At 38.8% G+C, this 22,746-nt stretch overlaps 2 protein-coding genes across 2 annotated transcripts in view; one reads left to right on the top strand and one right to left on the bottom strand.

Annotated features, from left to right (window-relative positions):
- The window catches only part of SERPINE2 (serpin family E member 2), a 60,069-nt gene extending 58,002 nt beyond the window's left edge, over positions 1-2,067 (top strand). Inside the window, exon 9 of the mRNA XM_053597586.1 lies at positions 1,319-2,067. Within this exon, the coding sequence (XP_053453561.1) occupies positions 1,319-1,356 (38 nt within the window). The 3' untranslated portion in view covers positions 1,357-2,067. The remainder of the gene's footprint in view (positions 1-1,318) is intronic.
- An 8,844-nt stretch (positions 2,068-10,911) lies between these two features.
- On the bottom strand, positions 10,912-22,208 carry MRPL44 (mitochondrial ribosomal protein L44). Its single transcript, XM_053597587.1, has 4 exons — positions 21,963-22,208; positions 18,626-19,094; positions 14,960-15,138; positions 10,912-11,211 (listed from the first exon to the last, which is right to left on the bottom strand). The coding sequence occupies exons 1-4, from the start codon at positions 22,139-22,141 to the stop codon at positions 11,040-11,042; spliced, it is 999 nt and encodes a 332-aa protein (XP_053453562.1). The 5' UTR covers positions 22,142-22,208; the 3' UTR covers positions 10,912-11,039.
- Between the last annotated feature and the right edge of the window lie 538 nt (positions 22,209-22,746).

Here is a 22,746-nt window from a genome sequence, read left to right as displayed (position 1 = left end):
TTTGAGGGCACTTTAGATATCTATTGATTTTCCCATATTTTTATAAATGCAGTAAATTTTGCCAGAAGCTATGTCTTCAACCTCTGTAAGCCCACTCCGTTGTTATGACCTGGAAATTCTTAATGCAGTAGATCTTAGCTCTGTCAGTCATGGGTTGAAACTTGGCTCGGGCCTTTGATTTCATCATTATAATGATACAATGGTCCCTACTTTTTAGTACAATTAGGAAGTATGAGGTTGTCTTTGTGGAAGGTTGGCTTCATGTTGGTAAAGTTGGCATAATACATTTTAGCTCATTATCTTATTTGATCAGCAATGTAAGATAGTTCCTTATCCTTTTATCTCATTGAATCAGTAATGTTCTATAATTAGTGTGCTCCAGAGCTAAGCAGTCCAATGCTAGAACTTCTGGCCACATATGGCTATTTAACCTTAACTTTAAAAACTGACTTTCTGGCCGGGCGTGGTGGCTCACGCCTGTAATCTCAGCACTGTGGGAGGCTGAGAAGGGAGAATTGCCTGAACTCAGGAGTTCAAGACTCTCCTGAGTGAGAGTGAGACCCTGACTCATGAAAAAAATGGAAAAACCCAGCTGGGCACCACGGCGAGCACCTGTAATCCCAGCAGCTTCTGGAGGCTGAGGCAGCAGGATGCCCACAGCCCGAGTCTGAGGTTGCAGTGAGCTATGACACCACTGCATTCTGCTCAGGTGCATAGGGTGGGACTCCGTCTCAACAAAAAAAAAAGCAAAGAAATAAAAAATAAGCAAGGAAATAAAATTTAAAAAAAAAATGGTTTTCTGGCTGGTCATGGTGGCTCACGCCTGTAATTCCAGCACTCTAGGAGGCCGAGGCAGGTGGATTGCCTGAGTGCACATGTTCCAGACCAGACTGAGCCAGTGCAAGACCTAGTCTCTAAAAAATAGCTGGGCATTGTGGTGGGTACCTGTAATCCCAGCTACTTGGGAGGCTGAAACAAGAGGATCTCTTGAGCCCAAGAGTTTGAGGTTGCTGTGAGCTGTGACACCATGGCACACTGCTGAGGATGACAAAGTGAGAGTCTCAAAAAAAAATAATAAAAATTCACTTTCTTAGTCACACTAGCCACATGTGACTATTGGTTACCATATTGGACAGTGAACATATAAACCATTTTTATTCATTGCAGAAAGTTCTGTTGTTTAATACTACTGAGTAATAGGTTAAACATTGCTCCTTCCCCTCCCTTAAATCTAGCACCTGCCATCTTATTTTAAGCATTATTCAGTTCTTACTTTAAGGATTATAGAGTCATGCGTTGTTTCTTTTTAATTTTGTAGGTGCCGTCTTATTCATGGGGCAGATAAATAAACCCTGAAGAATCTACAATAAAACCATGCAAAGACTACTTTGCCATGAAGACTCCTTTCCTACATCTTCCATAGTTCTGTTAAATATTTTTTTACATTGCTTTCTTTTTCAAAACTAGTTTTTAGGAACAGACTCAATGATGCAAGCATTTCTGTTCTGGGAGGTATTAAAGGGGGAAAAAATGGGCAGAACGACTGAACACTGTACTGAGGAATGAATAGAAAGGCTTCAAAATGTCTAAAAGATTCTTTAAACTACTGAACTGTTACCTAGGTTAACAGCCCTCTTGAGTATTTGCTGTCTGTCCAGTTCAGGATTTTTGTTTTGTTTTGTTTATATGTGTGACTTTTCAGAAGAAATTTAATCAGTGTGACAGAAAAAAAAAAAAAAAACAAAACAAAAAGATGTTTTATGGTAGCTTTTACTTTTTTATGGAAAAAAATATTATTTGCCTTTTTAATCTTTTTTCCCCACCCCCATCCAAAGTCTTGATAGCAAGCATTATTTGGGGGGTAAGAAGTAGCAAAATCTCTAGCCTTTGTGTGTTTTTGTCGTTGTTTTATATAATGCATGTATTCACTAAAATAAAATTTAAAAAACTAATGTCTTGCTAGGCAAGGTTTGCTGTTGTGCAGTGTGCCTGTCACTACTGGTCTGTACTCTCTGGATTTGCATTTTTGTATTTTGTACAAAGTAAAAATAAAGTGTTAATAGTAGTTTAAAAAAAGCCATTTCTCTGCTATTTGAAAATACAACAAAAGAACTGAGCCTTTTTAAAAATAAAATACTTCAGCCTCTTCTAAGAAACCTCTGCACTTAGGCAAACATCGGGAAATACAAAGCCGCTGGCCTTTTCCTCTTCTCCCTCTACACCGGGCAGTCAAACACTATTCCCTGCTTCCACACTTTCACTTTTTAGATCCCTTCAAAGGAGTAGCTCTTACAGTAATCCTAGTTCTAAACTTAAGTGCAGTTCACTTAAGCAATGGCTAAGTATTGTCAGCAATGATAGAGATTTTGTAGTTAAGTACAGAAAGAAGTTCCTAATGTAAAAATGTACTTTGGAAATCTAAGGGAACAGTGAATGTTTTCATTTCTTGGTGATAAGCTATAGTCTTGGAGTTTTTTTGTTGTTGTTTGTTTTTTAAGACAGACTCTCATTTTGTCGCCTCCGGTAGAGTGCTCTGGTGTCACAGCTCACAGCAACCTCTAACTCTTGGGCTCAAGCGATTCTCTTGCCTCAGCCTCCCAAGTAGCCAGGACTACAGCTGCCTATGACAACACTGGCTATTTTTAAAGATGGGTCTCACTGTAGCTCAGTTTGGTCTCAAACTCATGAGCTCAGACAATCCACCCACCTCAGCCTCTCAAAGTGCTGGGATTACAGGCGTGAGCCACTGCACCCCGTCTGTAGTGTTTTTTGAAACCATATTTTTGGTTTTGTAATAACTTTCCAAGTTAACTCAAATATCATAATTTTACTGTTACATTTGTCAATACTTTTTCATTAATTTCTTAAAAGATATTTGTAGTCTTTCTTTACTAAGTCAGAATGGTTTATCAAAACGTAAAAGCATTGTTTTTTAGCCCGTAAGCTCTACTAGTCACTTTATACATTTTTTTCGTCTGCCTAAATGTACTTTTTATTTTATTTTTTATTTATTTTTTTTTTTTTATTAAATCATAGCTGTGTACATTAGTATGATCATGGGGCACCATACACTTGGTTCATAGACCATTTGACACATTTTCATCACACTAGTTAACATAGCTTTTGTGGCATTTTCTTAGTTATTTTGCTAAGATCTTTACATTCCACATACACTCTTTATACATTAAAACCTCACATTCAACATGCCACCAACCTGCCATTTGTAATTCTTATTTGTAAAGTGGGCTGAGCTTTGCTGATAGCAACTATTTAAGTGCGTATACTTTGGCTCACCAAGAGAGAAGAGAAAAAGGGGAGAATGTTGTCCTAATTTAGGAATAAATGCCAAAAAACTGTTGGGAAAGGCTACCTTAATCCACGTATATTCTAGCAAGCATGCCCATATTTAGTGACGCTCTTTCCAGCCAGCTGACAGTGTTTTCCAGTATTCTGCTCCCATGTAATTGTATTGTTTTGAATCCTTTAGAATAGTTAACAGCGTTGGCAGTAATGAGAATTATATACTTCATTCATTCAAATTCTCTGTTGGTCAGGACCAATAGGACATAGATGTACGAGATGGAGAGGCACATGAGATTTATTATGGGAATTGGCTTGTGCAATTATGGAGGTTGAGAAGCCCCATCCCGTGCTGTCTGCAAGCTGGAGAAACAAGGGAGCCCATGGCATAGCTCAGCCCAAGTTCAAAGGCCTGAGAACCTGGAGCCACAGGTGTTGAGTCCCGAAGGCCAGAGGACAGGTCTGATGTCCAAGAGTAGGAAAAGATGGGTGTTCCAGCTCCAGAAAAGAGTGAATGTGCCCTTCTTCGACCTTTTTGTTCTACCCCGGCTCTCAACTGCCTAGAAGGTGCCACCCACGCTGAGTAAGGGCAAATCTTCCTCACTCAGCCAATCTCCAGAAACATCCTCACAGACATGCTTAGAAGTCAATGGTTTACCAGTTAGCTAAGAATCCTTGAATCTAGACAAGGTTGGATTGATTCCAGGTAGCAGAAGGTACAGAGATAAATACACTTTCCCCAAGACATTTAATTTTAAAAGGCAGAGAGACAATCCTAGCACTACTGTAAGTGTATTTACAAGACGTGGAAGCAGGACAGGTCTGGGAAAAGATCTTTTGCGGCAGCGCCAAAGATCCCTGGGTTCCCCACTCCAGCAGCGCTCATTGCAGAAAGGACCAGAGTTCGCCTTTCTTACATTGCCAAAATGAATGACCCTATCCTGTGATACAGGCGGGCTGCTCCCCAATAGTATATTGCTCACATTTTATTGGGCACGTGAAATTTTGAAGTGCCTCATCCTGTTTCAGAATGCCTCTTTGATTAATAAAGTTTCATAGTACAGTTTCAAACTTAACAATACACAGAACTTGGGAAATTTGTATCATGGTTGCCAAACTATATCCTTTCTGTATTTTCACTTGATCCTCCCAACTTACCTTTATACTTTCCTCATCATTCAACATGTAGATTCTGATCCTAGCTGATTTTTTTTAATTGTAATCTCTGGACTAGGGGAGAGAATGTTTTACTTAAAATTTTTTAATATACTTTCTCTTTTACCTTTTGGCTTTTTCTTACTTCGAAGTGATTAAATTTATGAAAACTTCTTTCCTTGAGGAAAACTGAAATAAATTTAAGATATGGAGACTGCCATAAAGATTATGGGCCTGAGCAAGATCACTTTTACTATGTAGACATGTTTGAGCAAACAATTTATCATACAGATTAGATGTCATACTGAGTTTGAACAGGAGGCAGGATGCAATTTTCCTAAAGTAACAAAATGGTAGACCTATGGAAAAACTGAGGCCACAATCAGTGAAATCACTCTTTTGACATGTAATGAGATGGGTATTTTCAATTCCTGAGACACAATAAAAAAGAGAGTAGGCATTGACCCAAATACAGTGAACACTGTCTTACCGGCCTTGGAGTCTCTTGTCTTGAAAAGATGGTGACAGGTAGCCTGAAAAAAAATCCCAGTCATAAGACAAATCTACTAAAAGGGACAGGGAGTGGCCTTTATACCAGTTAACTCTTTCGTTTCCCTGAAAATCAAAAACTGAATGACATAGAGCTCCACACTAAGTGTTCTAAAAACTGAAGTAAAAACGGCAAGGATCTGCTCTGAGCCAGCAGAATAGCTAACGCATGCTTCCGAGGACTGCTCAGGGGTGACAGCTGGGAGGTGAGAGCTGGGGAAGCTGGCAGGTGACTTCTGTGAGCATGGACAGACACACTGTGTGTTTTTTCTACTCAAAATCTACTTTGGGAGGCCAAAGGGTGGAAAATACTGACTTTTCAGCCCCATTTCTTAGATTTACAAACTGCTTCTTGGAGCTTCTCCCTCAAATCATGAAGAGATGCAGATGTTATGATTTTAATGAAAAATTTGCCAAATGAGAAATCACCACTCATTATCAGATCACGTGTTTGCTGATTAAACTATTGAATATTAGGTGGTAAAATGAAAATGAATGTGATTTCTTAATGCTATGCCTTCTGCATCTGAAGTTTTATAATCCCAGCTACCAAGGCCAAGAGAAGCGTGGCAGACCTTTGTGCCTGTCCTTTCTAGACCAAAAAAAACAAAAACAATGCTAGGAGCAAACAAATTGCCAGGAGCCCCATGACCATCATTGTCAAATCATGAATAGTTAATCTGATGATGACCAGCTGACTTTTTGCGACATTTGTCTTATATACTATATAGTCTATTGCTAAATATCTCCGGGCCCTTACCGACATGGTGTCTTGGTGTGAAGATGCTGACGTAATTTATGTAGAGGAAGCATTATCAGAAAGTCAGGCAAACTCTTCTCCCCTAGCTTAGAAATTCTCAGTGACCTCTTATACATCTTCTGTGGAGGATCAGAACAAAACAAAATAGTTCATTTACAATTTCAATGTACAACAGCTCCAGTAAAAAAATACTCTGTGAATAATCAAAGTTCTTCCTTGGTTGAAGGGGGAGTAAGTTAGTGTTGTAAATTTGTTCACTTTTCTCCCCGATTTGCCTTAAACCAATCGTGTTCTGCTATTAGTGAACTCATGTTAGTGGAAAGCACAGGCACTATCAATGTCACACAGCTTTTTAATTATTTTTTTCAGAACACATGTGTGATTACAGGTATTCTTGGGGAAATTGTTCTTTTTTTGTTTGCAACACTGGATTCAATTTAGCAAACATTGTTGGGACTGTAGGGAGAACCATGGCTTTCAAGTGCTTTCATACCCATCTGAAGAGCCATACCTCTAGAAGATAAGGTGGTCAGGACAAGCTGAGATTTGGAGATATGGGATCAGCAGAGAGGAGCATAAATCAGCATGGGCTTTTAGATGCAGAACTTGGGCAGCAAGCTAATAGGGGAATATCCCCAGTGGGCATCCCCAAAGGATGTTGTGAACTGGCCTCCCTTGTGGGGAGAATGTCTACATCTGGTTTTAGGAAGTGTCAAGATGGACAAAGAATCCTCCTGCCTCAGCAGTGCTTTTCTTTTTCTTGCTGTTCCTGTCCCCCTACTTTCGGGGGAGAGGAACAGCACGAAAAGTCAAAGAAACAGGTTTTTTAGCTCCTGTAAACGTACTCATAAAATGTCAGAACTATAAGGTGCCTTGAAAAGTCCCGTTTCACTGAACCATGTGCTACATACATACACGATCTTTCCTGTACAGGTAGAAAGTGTTCCCCAAAACAGCACTGTGCATACTGACCCATGCGGTAGGACTAGAGCACCACCTCGTGGCCAAAATCGATATCCTGCTGAACACAAAAGCAGGCCCAATTTGTTCAATTTGTATTACAGGTATTATACTATTATTCTGAACATGGTTTCTAGTTCACTTTCTCATAGCCACATAAGCTCTTGGAGAATAATATTCCCCACTGTATATTTGCATATAATAAAAACATAGTGTGAATGTAAAAGAAAAGGACTTAATTAGGAGTCTATGGATACGAATTTTACATTTTTGGTTAAGGGATTTTTTTAGGTGCAATACACTTAACTGTAGTGTGGGAAAAGGTGGGAAAAGAAATCAGGATTTCAAAGTAAATGACTAATATCTTCCTCTGTTCACTGTGTTTCTATGTCCCAACAACTTTCACATGGTCTTAGGACTATCTTCTACAAGTGGATTAGGCATTAAACAAAGAGATAGTCCGCCAAATGGTCACTGAATAGTCTGGTCACAAGCCGTATTTGATCCCACCCTTGTACCAACGTGCCAATGTGCTCCCTTTGCCTTCATAACCACATTTGTCAGTCGTTATTCTCTTAATACAAATAAAATAATTATCCAGAGTTCTAAGTTTTAAGCTATTTCATATGGAACTGCAAATGTATGTTACTTTTTCTACATTCCAGCCCACCATATTTCAGCAGATGCTTTTTAAAAGTACAACTTAATTTCAGAGAAGACTTGACTTGAAAATATGTTCAAATCACATTCTTTATAAGGGATATGGATCTTTATTTGCAAGGTAGTTTTAGGAACCGGAGCTAGATTTGTTCCACATATATATAAATCCAGTAGCATTCGAGGTTTACAAGCCTGAAAAGCTAAAGGATAGTTCCCCTGCAACCAGTAGGTTAAGGTCCTGCAAACTGCCCTGAGCAGAAATCTGAGATTGTACCAACAGTACTCCTCAACGGAGAAAAAAGAATTACTGAGCTTGCAAATAAATTCTAAAAACTTTTTCAAAAATTTTCATCTAAACAAAAATTAGAATCATATACTCTAGGGAGATTCTGCCATTTCATATTCGCTGAATAAGTAAGTGGTTAATGTGGAATGTAAAGGTCTTAGCAAAATAACTAAGAAAATGCCAGGAAAGCTATGTTAACTAGTGTGATGAAAATGTGTCAAACGGGGGCGGCGCCTGTGGCTCAGTGAGTAGGGCGCCGGCCCCATATGCCGAGGGTGGCGGGTTCAAACCCGGACCTGGCCAAAACTGCAACAACAAAAAAATAGCCGGGCGTTGTGGCGGGCGCCTGTAGTCCCAGCTACTCGGGAGGCTGAGGCAAGAGAATCGCGTAAGCCCAGGAATTGGAGGTTGCTGTGAGCTGTGTGAGGCCACGGCACTCTACCGAGGGCCATAAAGTGAGACTCTGTCTCTACAAAAAAAAAAAAAAAGAAAATGTGTCAAACGGTCTATGAACCAAGTGTATGGTGCCCCGTGATCATACTAATGTACACAGCTATGATTTAATAAAAAAATAAATAAATAAATAAAATAAAATAAAAAAAAGTAAGTGGTTAGAAGACATTTGCTGTCCTCTGCTTCTCAGAAGCTTTCATTATATCATCTCTTCTCCTACTATGTCCATGAAAAACTTATCAAATCATGTTTACTTCTTAGAAATACTTCTAAGTATGTTGGTCTGGGCAATCATTTCTTGAGAAATACCCCCAAAGCACAGGTAAGCAAAATAAATTTGGAAACTGTAATAGCCAGGTGTTGTGGCAGGTGACTATAGTCCCAGCTACTTGGGAGGCTAAGGCAGGAGAATTGCTTAAGCCCAAGAGTTTGAGATTGCTGTGAGCTGTGATGCTACAGCACTCTACTGAAGGTGACAGCTTGAGACTCTCTCAAAAAATAAATAATAAAAAATGCTCTCAACATTAGTCAGCTGAAAAATGCAAATCAAAACTATAATGAGGTTTCATCTTACCCAGTTAAAATGGCTTATGTCAAATGCTGGCAAGGATGTGGAAAAAGGGGAACTCTTTGTACACTGCTGGTGGGAATGTAAATTAGCACAACCACGATGGAGAACAGTATAGAAGAGACTTAGCATGTGACCCAGTGATCCCACAGCTGGGAATATATCCAGAAGAGGGAACATCAGTACAACAAAAATACCTGCACTCTCATATTTACTGCAGCACTATTCACAATAGCTGAGATTTGGAATCAACGTAAGTGTCCATCAACGGATGAATGAACAAAGAAATTGTAATACATATATACAATGGAATATTATATAGCCACACACACAAAAATAAAATCCTTGGGAGGCCAAGGCAGGTGGATTGCCTGAGCTCACAGGTTCGAGATCAGCCTGAGCCAGAGCAAGACCTCATCTCTGAAAATAATTGGGCGTTGTGGCGGGCACCTGTCGTCCCAGCTACTTGGAAGGCTGAGGCAAAAGAATCGCTTGAGCCCAGGAGTTGGAGGTTGCTATGAGCTGTGATGCCTCGGCACTCTGCCAAGGGTGACATAGTAAGACTGTCTCAAAAAAAAAAAAAAAAAAAAAAGAAAAATGTTTACTTGTTATGAATGACATTTAAATGGCATTTTACCACTGGGTTTAGTCCTCTATCCTTATGTTCAATTACAAACTGGAGCTAACTCTCAAAATAAAAGGTGAAATATCACTGACCCTTGAACAATGCAAAAGTTAAGGGTGCCAACGCACTGCATAGTCAGACATCCACATATAGCTTTTGACTCTCCCAAAACTGAACTACTGACAGCATACTATTGACTGGAAGCCATACTGATATTGTTAACAGTCGATTAACATATTTTATATGTATTATATACTATATAATCTTACAGCAAAGTAAGCCAGAAAAGAAAATGTTGTTACAAACATCATAACGAAGAGAAAATACATTTACTATGAAGTGGCAGTGGATCATCATGAAGGTCTTCATCTTTGTGGTGTTCACATGCAGCAGGCTGAGGGGAAGAGGGCTTGCTATCGCAGAAAGGGAAGAAAATTCACATTTAAGCAGATTCACACAGTTCAAACTCACATTGTTCAAGGGCCAAATGTAATTTATAACCTACTAATTTAGCCAACTAGTTACTTCTCAAATTTTCCCCTCCAAAAACAAGTCCCCGCTTTACCTGTGATAGCTGTAAAGCCTCTGACATATAATTCAAGTTCCAATTTCCTAGCCAGTCTCAGAAAAGGAGTTTCAAAGGTCTTTCATCTCCTTTTATAAAAAGATTTCATTGCAAAAAGCATTGTTGGTTATAACATTTTATCTCTTTCCTATTCTCAACTCCCAACTTCTGCATTTCTTATAAACCCTTGGGAGTAACCACTGGCAGACTGAAACTAAAAATTAATACTGTTGCCAAAGAGTTATTAAGGAATCAACCAAATGACACCTGAAGTTGAAGGATCACTGACCTCAACACAAAAGAATAAAGAACCCGAAGAACCCTCTGTACCCAATTAATGTGTGCTGATACTTAGAGCAGTGCTTGGTACTGTTCACCATTATGATTATAGAATATTAAATTGAACTGATAAATATTTTTACATTACCTTCAATATTTTAAGCTGGTTTTAAGTTTTAATTTCTTAGAAAAAGCAATTTCTTAAAACCATAAAATACACCTATTCTCCCTTTTATAGAAATAAACAAGAAACATTAGAAATGCACAGGATTTTTTTTTTTCAATTTTATTTTATTTTATTTTTTTGTGTGTGTGGTTTTTTTTTGGCTGGGGCTGGGTTTGAACCCACCACCTCCGGCATATGGGACCGGTGCCCTACTCCTTGAGCCACAGGCGCCACCCGAAATGCACAGAATTTTAAACATAATTCATATCTTACATTTCTAGAATTATAACATTGCTACTTTAGTTAAAATTGTATTAGAGATTCCCAGGTCTATCAAACTGCAATGTAACATTGTGAGAAGGAATAATTTTATTGGCATTATAGCACAAAACTAACATAAGACATATATTCAAATTATAATACCTCAAAGCTAGTGGGAAATAAAATATACCTAACTATACCAATTCTCTACAATAAAAAAAAAAATCAAAAAACATTAGGAAAACTTTCTTGGAAAAGATTTTAAAAAATGACTTTTGATTAAACAAAAACGATTTTAATAAAACAAAACAAAAAACTGTGATCTGATTAACATTTATTTAATTTTAGGAACACAGCAAGCTAGACATTCTGAAAATGTCTAGCTTGAAACACCTTTGACATTTGCCTCATTGTTTTGCTCACAAATTTCAGGTTGCCATATCTTTCACTGGCTAGTTGGTAGTGATGGCCTTTTGTGCTCTCAAGTTCTCTTTGGGCTTGGAATAATCCCAAGGACGTCTGTTCTCTGTAAATCCAAACAGTTTTCTAAGTGCCACTCGAGCAGCTTCTTCTTCTGCAACCAATACTGTTTCCCCAGGTCCTTCAGCAATCAACTTTTTATCACTGGAAAGAAAACAAACACTAGTATTAAATTGTGTAGTACACAGTAAGAGTAAGATCCAGTACAAAAAGCAGTTATGCCTTCTAAATCTTACTTTGATAATAACAACCGCCAGATATAATACAATAGCTTTATATATCACCTTTTGGATTTTAACTAGTTTTGTTGCAAGTTTCTTACCTATGATAATTAGACAAAGATACATTTACATTTACAGAGAAATATAAACAACTCTCTCGGCCCAGTATTTTTGAAATCAAAAACGCAATACATGTATACCTATGTAAGTATGGGTTTAACTGCTGGTAAGAAAACTGGAAAAATATATAAATATTCTCTTATAAAAAGCTGAAACTGTTAAAAATATTCTTAGAAACTATGACTAAATTATCTTTAATTCTTTTTGAACATATGAAGAAAGACTTAAAAAAATTGTGCCTTTTGAGTTTGTCATCTAAACTTTAACACAAATGAAAAATCAGTTCTATATTTTAAATTGTGAACTTTAGATTCAAAACTGGCTATATTTAAAAATTACTTTCTATACGTATCTAAATTTATTCCGAGAAGATACAGATAGGATAGTAAATATTTTTTTTTTTTTTTTTTTGTAGAGACAGAGTCTCACTGTACCGCCCTTGTGTAGAGTGCTGTGACGTCACATGGCTCACAGCAACCTCTAATTCTTGGGCTTCCGTGATTCTCTTGCCTCAGCCTCCCGAGTAGCTGGGACTACAGGCGCCTGCCACAATACCCGGCTATTTTTTTGTTGCAGTTTGGCCGGGGCTGGGTTTGAACCCGCCACCCTCAGCATATGGGGCCGGCGCCCTACTCACTGAGCCACAGGCGCCGCCCAGGGTAGTAAATATTAAATGCTGGTTACCAGTGTTCTAGCAAAACTAGATAAAACTGAAAACAGGTATTTTCTGCTTTACTGCTATTTCCATTATTATACCTAGCTATCTTCTTTAAAAATGTAAACATTTTTAAAGGATCAGGTACGGTGGTTCATGCCTGTAATCTAGCACTTGAGAGACCAAGGCAATGGATTGCCTGAGGTTTGAGATCAGCCTGAGGCAGAGCAAGACCTCTTCTCTAGAAATAGCTGGGCATTGTGATGGGCACCTATAGTCCCAGCTATCTGGGAAGCTGAGGCAAGATAATTGCTTGAGCCCAAGAGTTTGAGGTTGCTGTGAGCTATAACGCCACAGCACTCTACAAAGGGTGATAAAGTGAGAATCTGTCTCAAAAAAAAAAAAAGTAAAAATGTTCCTGTAAGGGAACAAAGAATGCAGATGTTACTTAACTATAATCCTGTTGGTTACTTCTTTAAACACTTCCTGTAAATTTCCTGACCTAAAATAAGGCATCTCTCTGACAGTTTCATTCATAGCAACTCCATTTAATAACTCAGATTCACTGCAAGTTGACTTGAAAGTGAAGACAACCAGAACCAAATTAAAGAAAAATGAATACAGCTATGCAAATCAGAGAACTGTAAGGTGGAAGGAATTTGCAAAAACATTTGCTACTTGACAGTAATTTGAAATGAAACAATAGTTAATCATATTAAGTTAAACTTTATAATAATAAACATATACATACTTTTATAAAGTGAGAAACAGAGAAAATCCCCTAAAAGTGAATTTCATGCATAGGAGTTATCATAATTTTTTTTTTTTTTTTTGTAGAGACAGTGTCTCACTTTATGGCCCTTGGTAGAGTGCTGTGGCCTCACCCAGCTCACAGCAACCTCCGACTCCTGGGCCTGAGCGTTTCTCTTGCCTCAGCCTCCCAAGTAGCTGGGACTACAGGCGCCCGCCACAACGCTTGGCTATTTTTTGGTTGCAGTTTTGGCCGGGGCCGGGTTTGAACCAGCCACCCTCGGTATATGGGACCGGTGCCCTACCAACTGAGCCACAGGCGCCGCCCGTTATCATATTTTAAGTCCAATGACATTATGTATCATTGATCATCTTTTAAAAAGTCATTATGTGAAATCTCGAAAAATACTACATGCAACAACAATCACTGTTAATAACATGGCAAGTTACTACATATATTTTTTAAGATAAAAAAAACTTCTCAAATTTCCCAATGTCATTAAAAATTCTTTCAGAATATCACCTGTAATCACTGTACTATATTCTACTGTGTACATATCCTTTCTCTCTTATTGGATAGCCATTTTATTTCTCATTTACTATTTACTGACCACCTTGTCTCCCAGAAAATGCTCAAGAAATGAGGGAGAAAGAAAAGAAATGAACAACTTTGTTCACAAATTTTTGTCTGACAAATACCAAATCAAAGAACATAAAAGTATTCAAGATTCTTGACATTCTGTCAAAATTATTCACAATTGTACATTTCTTTCTTTTACCAGCAGGGTATGAACTGATTATAAAAGATGTATTTAAGGTTTACCAATATAAGCAAAAAAAGAGTATTTCTTTTTTTTTTTGCTTTGTATTTCAATTAAAACTGAAGGTGAAACCCTTTTTGATTTTTGAGACAGAATCTCACTCTCACTCTCCATTTCCTGAGTATCATGGTGTCAGCTCACAGCAACCTCATACTCTTGGGCTTGAGTAATCTTGCCTCAGCCTCCCGAGCAGCTGGAACTACAGCCAGCTGCCATAATGCCTGGCTAGTTTTTCTATTTTTAGTAGAGACAGCAGTCTCGCTTTTGCTCAGGCTGGTCAACATTTCTTATGGCATGCTGTGGAACAAGCAGTTTGTTTTTAAGGATTCTAATCAAAATCATGAAGATTAAAATTTTACTAACCTGCCTTGGCTTCTCAGAGTGCTAGGATTATGGGCATGAACCACAGAGCCTGGGCTGAAGATAAAACTTTTAACAACACTACACATTTTCTCCTTCGTGATGTTTTCTATTGCTTTTATACTTCTAAAGTCTTTTGTGATAAGATTAGCTATTTTAAATATTTAGTATTTATATTCAACACTTTGATCTTAATACATGAAATTAATTTGGAGCAGATAAGCTTTTTTTTTTTTTTTTTTGAGACACTGTCTCACTTGGTAACCCTTGGTAGAGTGCTGTGGCATCTTAGCTCACAGCAACCTTAAACTCTTAGGTTTAAGTTATCCTCTTGCCTCAGCCTCCCAACTAGCTGGGACTAAAGTGCCCGCCACAACACCCAGCTATTTCTTAGAGATGGGGTCTCGCTCTTGCTCAGGCTGGTCTCAAACCTGTTAGCTCAGGCAATCCCGCCACCGTGGCCTCCCATGTGCTGGAATTACAGGCATGAGCTATCGTGCCAGGCAGTAAGTAAACCTTTTATTAACAAAACTAAAAAATTCTCAACATGGGTTAGAATTTACATTTTTATGGATAAGTAAGCTCTTCTTTTCCCAGTTGGAGGCTCAGTTGAAGCTGCTGACAGGAACAGATTAAATTTAAACCTGTAACATGAGTCAAAACTTGTGCTTTTACATAGAAAAATTTAGATTAATGTATATCCATGAAATTCTACAGTAAATAGTTGACCCAACAAAATCTACTAGTAGTAAAATGTACATTATCTGCCTTCCCCAGCCGGAAAGTAAGTAAATAGATAACCATGAAGAGCTCTTCAAAAATCGTTTAATGTAATTAAAAGTGATGTAAAGGAATCTGAAGAGGTTATGTAAAGGAACGTCAACATTTCTTATGGCGTGTTGTGGAACAAGCAGTTTGTTTTTAAGGATTCCAATCAAAGTTACGAAGATTAAAATTTTACTAACCAGTATAAGCCAACAAAATACAAGGGCAAAACTGTGGTGCTTCCAGACTGCCTAGTCAGTCTAGATTCAGGAGCTGAAATCTTCCTTTTCTTCAGTTCTTCTACCAAAAGCCCCATGGGATTTATTATCTTCCACATCTCAAAGAGTTCTTTTCCAGTCATTTGGGTAAGTAAGAAGTCCTGAATATAAAAACATAATTCATTTAAATTAGTATAAAGAACATTAAAACCACAATTCAAAGTACTTTTTTTTATACTGTTTGAATCAGAAAAAAAAAACAAGGTATATTTTTAATAGAAATTTAAAACTTAATGGGAAACAAAAGACAAAATGTATCATTTCATTCCCATAGTTTATGTAAGTTTTATTACAAAAATTGTAGTCAAATAAAAAATTTTGAAAGCCTGAAAAAACTATTTCAAGCAGTATCATCTATGAAAATTCCATACAAGGTAAAATCCTATATTATAATTTAAAATTATATTCCTACCAGTAAGAAAAAAGATTTCAACAAGTTGAATTAATGGAGAAACAGTAGTAACTTCTGGCAGAAAAACGTAAAAAGGCACTCAAGACCTCTTTAGGGGATCCAGCCTTTTTTCTTTTCTGCCATACATTAAAAGAGTAAGCTATTCTGGGGCCACACAGTAAATACACAAACACTAAGCTGATGAGAAAAGGGTCCAGGAATATTTCTCATGATATTGGATGCCACACATAAGCATAAAAAAAAGTCCTCACAAAATCAGAATGCTTTTGTGGTTCTGATTGGTTGGACACCCCTGCTTGATTATAATACTTTCCATTAAGTTGATGATTTTTAAAAAATCATTTAAATAATAATTTAACATGAACTACCTTTTAAATGTATGACTTACTGGCCAGGTTCAGTGGTTCACGCCTGTAATCCTAGTACTCTGGGGGGCTAAGGTGGGTAGATTGCTGCAGCTCAGACCAGCCTGAGCAAGAGTGAGACCCCATCTGTACTAAAAATAGAAAAACTACCTGGGCATTGTGATGGGCACCTGTAATCCCAGCTACTTGGGAGGCTGAGGCAAGAGGATGGCTTGAACCTGGAGTTTGAGGTTGCTGTGAGTTAAGACACCACAGCACTCTACCTAGGGTGACTGAGACTTTGTCTCCTAAATAAATAAATAAATCTCTGACTTACTAAAACTTCTTTGTAAGACTAAAAAAATTTAGAAACAAATTATGAACATTCAAAGTAGCATTCATTTTGCCAGTAAAAAAATTATGTTGAATAGAAATTATAAAAAGACATTAATTTTCATAGCAATTTATATATCACGATTAACTGGGATTAACTATAATATGGTAAGAGGATGGATCGATGTGAGCAGGAGAGAAGACCTCTCGATGTATTAAAGAAAAAAATTTCATTATAATAATCCTCCAAGCACTAGAACTCTACTTCAGTTTCAGTAATAAAAACTATTTATAAGTACACTCTCAGTGGAGTTTTTGTTTTGAGACAGAGTCTCCTCTGTCACCTGCTTTGTCATCTGGGCTAGGGTGCCTTGGCTTCAGCCCAGCTCTCAGAGACCTGGAACTCCTCAATCCTCCTGCCTCAGACTCCCAAGTAGCTAAGACTACAGGTGCACTCTACCACGCATAGCTAATTTTCCTATTTTTAATAGACGCCTCGCTCGTAATGAGGCTAATCTCAAGCAATCTTCCTGCCTCAGTCTCCCAGAGTGCTAGGATTACAGGCATGAGTCTCCATACCCGGCCTATACTTCTTCTTAAAATGTCCTTTTTAGGGCAAATGTCACTTCTGTAAAACTTTCCCTATTCTTACTAGATAGAGTTGATTGCTGCCTTCTCGGAGCTCCCTCTGAACCTTAATACTGCTATGAAAGCATTTCTCTTGTCTACTCCATCTGCCTAATGAGCTGAGTAGGACCAAATACTGTGTAGTTTCTGGCTCCAGAGCTCAGCAGAGAGCCTGGCACATAGCAAGACACTCAACATGAGATGGATGAATCAATGAATGAATCCAAATTTGTCAATTCTACTACATGAAACACCAAAGCTTTTGATTTGGAAATAGACATCTGAATTATCTGTTTAACTGACTTTTAATTAGAATTGTCAATAAGGCACTAAAATATGGCAAACAAATATTTCTGAAAGTCTCATGACTACCTTTTGGAATTTTTTTTTTTTGAGACAGAGTCTCATTTTGTAGCCCTCGGCAGACTGCCATGGCACCATAGCTCACAGCAACCTCAAACTCTTGCGTCAAGTGATTCTCTTGCCTCAGCCTCCTGAGTAGCTGGAACTACAAGCACCTGCCACAATGCCCAGCTATTTTTGTAGACGGATTCTTGCTCTTACTCAGGCTGTTCTCAAACCTGTGAGCTCAGGCAATCCACTGGCCTCAGCCTCCCAGAGTACTAGAATTACAGGTGTGAGCCACCTCATCCAGCAACCTTTTGCAAATTTCAAAGTCATAACCAAATATTGTTTAGTTTTTAAAACCCGACAGAAACTATAAGGATAAAGAAAACAGAAATCAAGGAGGACTTAGTGATTAATTTCTTTAAAAAAAGCTAAATAACTAGAAGAGTGAATAGTCCCACCAAGCCCAACTGGGAAGGAGGATGACAGATCTCATCTGTGAACAAAGTCTGACAGGTTGGTAAATACAAGTATCTTTCGCTAACAAAATGATTACATTTGCTATCAAAATTAATAGATTTTAACAACATGTGCTGCGGGTTTAGAGAATGACATTCAGATGTCTGCATCAAAACTGTTTCATTTACAATGATTGCATGAGCCAGGCACTATGACTTGTGCCTATAATCCTAGCACTCTGGGAAGCTGAGGTGGGTGGACTGCTTAAGCTCAGGAGATCAAAACCAGCCTGAGCCAGAATGAGACTCCATCTCTTAAAAAAAAAAAAAAAAAAAAACAGTCGGGTTCTGCAGCAGGTGCCTGTAGTCCCAGCTACTTGAGAAGCGGAGACAAAAGAATTGCTTCAGCCCAAGAGTCTAAGGTTGCTGTGAGCTATAATGCCAATGCACTCTACCAAGGCTGACAAAGTAAAACTCTGTCTCAAAAAATAAAATGAAATGATTGTGTGGATGCTCTATTACTGCAGATTGATTTACAAAAACTCATGTTCTCATTCAGTGGCAGAGGATAAAACTTTTCACTCAGGTAATAAATTTTAAGAGGACAGTGGGGGTCACGATGTACCAGATATACGTACAAGAACTTTAATCAGTTAAGCTACTAATGTGTTGTGTACCACAAGGACTTACAAATCCAAGCTTTATCACTTGGAAAAGCAGAACAGCAGCTTACACTTAAGTATGATGCTCCCAACCACACTAAGTCTTTGCATAGTGTCTTCTGACCTCAATCATTTGCCAAACTTTGATACTGAGTATCAACCACACAGGCACTAGCCTTGGCCCTAAAAATGTAAAGCTACAAGTCACAACCCAGAATTTCATATTCACTTCTGATGATGTCTTTCATAAGAGATAATTGGTATTAATTAAGGGCCTACCAGAAAGCTCTGGATCTTTTCCAATTTTGTTGGAAGAAAAATTCACTTATAAGGTGATAAAGAAATGAATTACAAAAGGAAATTTTTCTTTCTACCTCAAGCATGTGCAACTAATAATTACCTACCCTGATAAAAAGTGCAGTCCGCTCAGGACCACTGCTCTGTAACAGGGCTCCAACTACTGCAAAGAAAGTCCGCTGTAATACAGGCGAGGGAACTGGGAATTCTGCACTCAATGTTAACTGCTCCACAGACAAGTTTCTAGCCACGTGACACACGACTTCCTCACCAGTGAGATAGTCAACAAGACCTTTGATGCCTTCAGTGGGCAAAGCGGGGAACTTGTCTTCAAGAAATTCTGTGAGGCAAGTTTGTGAAAAACACGTCCCTTGTTCAGCTAGCTCTTGATTACATTTAAGATTCAGAAGAACAGCTTCTTTCTCTATCCCAAGTTTTTGGCGTCTGGCTTCCTCACTTTTAATATAGCAGCTATTAACAAATGCAGTTTTGAGAAGATCTAAGGAAAAGGTTTCTTGTAACCGAGGTCCAAAAGCTTGTATTTCAGCATGGTAATCCCAGTTGGGTTTCTCTGACCTACAAACATAAAGACAGTTAAGTGCTGGTAAAGAGGACATGTTACTATGATGTAAACAGTTTTCATTCTGAGGCCAGGTACATTGGCTCACACCTATAATCTCAGCACTTGGGAGGCTGAGGTGAGAGGATCACCTAAGCCCATGAGTTGGAGGTTAGAGTGGACTACAACAGGGCCACCGTCTTTCAGCGTGGGTGACTGAGCAAGACTCTGTCTCGTTAACCACACTAGGAAAACAAAAAAGGTTGTTTCTTTTTATTGCAGTTTGGACGGGGCTGGGCTTGAACCTGCCACCCTTGGTATATGGGGCCGGCGCCCTGCTCACTGAGCCACAGGCACCGCCCGAAAAAAGGTTGTTTCTTTTTAATACCAGGTTCTGATATTCTAAGGATTAAAACTCAAGTCAGATGAATACAAACAATTCTTTGCTATAGTCTACATAATATTATTGGATTAATTTTCCCATTGGCCCAACTGCCACTACGCCATTACATGAACTTTTAGGTTCCTTATTTTTGCTTTAACCATGGAAATATTCTTTACACCTAGATATAAGACATAAATTATAACTTCACAGATTCAGGGCACAAACACGAGGTATGTTGCATTTAAAGTCACTCCTCAATTTCCGTGGGAGATTGATTCCCAGAGTCCCCTCATACACCCAAATCCATGGCTGTTCCAGTCCCTTAGATAAAATGGTGTAATACAGGCATATCTCATTCATTTTATTGTACTTCACTTTATTGTCTTTGGTAGATAACTGCATTTTTTTCTTTAACAAACTGAAGATTGGTAGCAACCTTGCCTGTGCTCGCTTTCTACCTGTATCATCATATTTTTAGCAGTAAAGTATTTTAAATTCATGTTTACAGCATAAACAAAACTTTCATAAACACCACAAAATAAATTTTTAAAAAAATGTGATTCACTTTATAGCAGTGGTTTGGAACCAAAACCCAAAATATCTCTGAGGTATGCCTACATTTACATACAACCTATCCACATATGCCCCTAAATTACCTGTAATACCTAATGTAGTGTAAATGCTATATAAATAGCTGTTATGTAAATGCTATATAAATAGCTGTTATATTGTATTGATTAAAAAATAATGGGGCAGCGCCTGTGGCTCGGTGAGTAGGGCGCCGGCCCCATATGCCAAGGGTGGCGGGTTCGAACCCAGTCCCGGCCAAACTGCAACAAAAAAATAGCCGGGCGTTGTGGCGGGCGCCTGTAGTCCCAGCTGCTCGGGAGGCTGAGGCAAGAGAATCGCGTAAGCCCAAGAGTTAGAGGTTGCTGTGAGCCGTGTGACACCACGGCACTCTACCCGAGGGCGATACAGTGAGACTCTGTCTCTACAAAAAAAAAAAATAATAATAATGACAAGACAAGTCTGTACATGTCTGTACACAACCATCCTCTCCCCACCTCCCCAAAATTTTGGATCTGTGGTTAGTTGGAATCCCTATATGTGGAAACCACAGATACAAAGAGCTAACTATACTTGGTATTTTATTGATTTAAATTTTGAAAATATCCATTTAAATTAGTAATAATCTGGCATCAATATTACAAGTAGGCTAAAAGTTCACAATTATTTCCAAGAACTAAAATTTTTTTTAAAGGATAAACCCCAAATAAGACACTTCTATTTATTTTTTTGTCTGGACAGAGTTCTACCCTATGCCCTGAGCAGAGTGCAGTGGTGTCACAGCTCACTGCAACCTCAGACTCAGGCTGTGGGCATCCTGCTGCCTCAGCCGCAGAAGCCCCTGAGATTATAGGCATTCTCTGCGGTGCCCAGCTGGGTTTTCCCATTTTTTTCATGGGTCAGGGTCTCACTCTCACTCAGACAAGCCTCCAATTTCTTAACTCAAGCAATCCTCCCGCCTCAGCCTCCCATAGTGCTGGGATTACAGGCATGAGCCACAGCGCCTAGCTAAAACCCTTTTAAGTGAAAAAGAACAGCGAAGTATAAAAATCTGGGTTGAAAGTCAGAAGATCTCTGCAATATACAGACCTATCTAATGTATATTACCCATAAAGTTTCTTCCAACTTTAAAAGCCTAAAATATCTAACCTTAGAATAAGCAAGGAAAAGTGAATTAAAAAGACATTATACTTTTTGCCTATTAGAAAAAGAATATAATATTCTGGGTTAGAAAAATGTTCCTACTAGTAGGAATATAAACTGAATCAACATTTTTGAGGAGACAATATTAAAGTAGGTTGCAAAAATTCATACTATGTATGTTTCCAAAGATGAAATATGAATATTCATTGTCACATCGGTTGTAGCATCAGTAATACGGAGCTCATATTGCCCATAAACAGAGCCCTAAAAAAGAGTGAGGTGTATATATTTGTAATTGCAACATGTCAAAAACACTGTATTAAGCAGAAAAAGCAAGATGAAGAAAAACATGCATGATCTCATTTGGTGCTATAAAAAAACATGTGTCTTTCAGCCAGAACTGCTGCTAGGAGAACAAGATTAATGAAGTCAAAAATCTAAAGCTAAGTTTTTTTTTCTTTTACTCCGTGGACTTGCGATTGTAGATACTTTTTTTCCCCCCGAATTCGCAATACTGCAGAACGCTTCCCTCCCCTTCATCAGTACCCAAAGAATACTCAGGTATCATACAACGGTGGCTACAAAACCCAAGTCCACGTAAACATCATCCTCCAGGGGACCTCATTTCTCGCAATTTTCAGCAGATTTTAAATGGGAGTCCTAAAGCACGGGTGTCTGGATGACAAGCCTCCTAGAATTCCAGTCAGACGCGCATCTGCCGCGGGTCTGAAGTGAGAAGAGGACCAGTATCCCCGACCTCAGCTCCAGCCCTTCCCCAAGCGTCTCCTACCGGCGCGTGGGCGGCGGCGGGTGCCGCAGCAGGCGCCACCGCTCTAACTCCTTCTGGAAGCGGAAGGCGGCGCGAAATCCTTTCTTCACTCCTCGAACAGGAGGGACTAACGTGGGGACTGCCGGAGCCAGTAAGCAGTGAGGCCCCTGCTGGACCAGCCTCACCAGCCTGAACGCCATTGCAGGCAGAAAGTGGTGGAGAACGGAAGGAAAAAAGTCGGATTGGTGTTCCTGGAAACACAGTTCCCCGGATTGGGGTGCGAGGTGGCCATAGGGCCGGGCAGAGAAAGGGCAGGGGCGGGGCCAGCACATTGGGCGGGGCTAGGACTGCTGCGGGTTTTTTTTTCCACTGCGCATGCGCAAGCGCTGGTTCAGGCTTTCCCGGAGGTTGCAGACCTGCCAGTTCAGGGAGCTTTTTGGTTCCGTAATTTCTGGTAGAAGTTACTTCATACTGTCAGTTGCTCTTACTCCTTTTGTTGTTCTTTTATTCCTTCTTTTCTCATTATAGCAGGACAGAAAACCTGTTTCACTTTAAGATTAAAGAAAACACACTTAAATTCTCAAAAAAGAAAACTTTTTAAAAAATATTTAGCTTTAGAGTTCCAGACATTAGTCCAGCCACTACTGAACAAATACTGAGCTTCTACTTTTAACTCAGCACATTTCTGAAAGCCTTTTAATTTCAGACGTCTAGACTCAGTAATGTTGGCTTATCAAAATTAAAATTTTTATTTAAAAACATTTTAACATACTTTAAAAAAAAAAAGAAAGAAAATCAGAAGAAA

This window comes from Nycticebus coucang, chromosome 7 (assembly GCF_027406575.1).
Source record: "Nycticebus coucang isolate mNycCou1 chromosome 7, mNycCou1.pri, whole genome shotgun sequence".
NCBI lineage: Eukaryota > Metazoa > Chordata > Mammalia > Primates > Lorisidae > Nycticebus > Nycticebus coucang.
This window is presented reverse-complemented; position numbering and strand designations above follow the sequence as displayed.

Excerpts from the sequence above, each read along its gene's own strand:
- MRPL44 (XM_053597587.1), bottom strand. The coding sequence starts at position 22,141 with ATGGCGTTCAGGCTGGTGAGGCTGGTCCAGCAGGGGCCTCACTGCTTA. Across the intron at positions 19,095-21,962 it reads CCGCCGCCGCCCACGCGCCG|GTCAGAGAAACCCAACTGGG; the intron begins GTAGGAGACGCT and ends TTATGTTTGTAG. Across the intron at positions 11,212-14,959 it reads TATTTTGTTGGCTTATACTG|TGATAAAAAGTTGATTGCTG; the intron begins GTTAGTAAAATT and ends TTTTCTTTCCAG.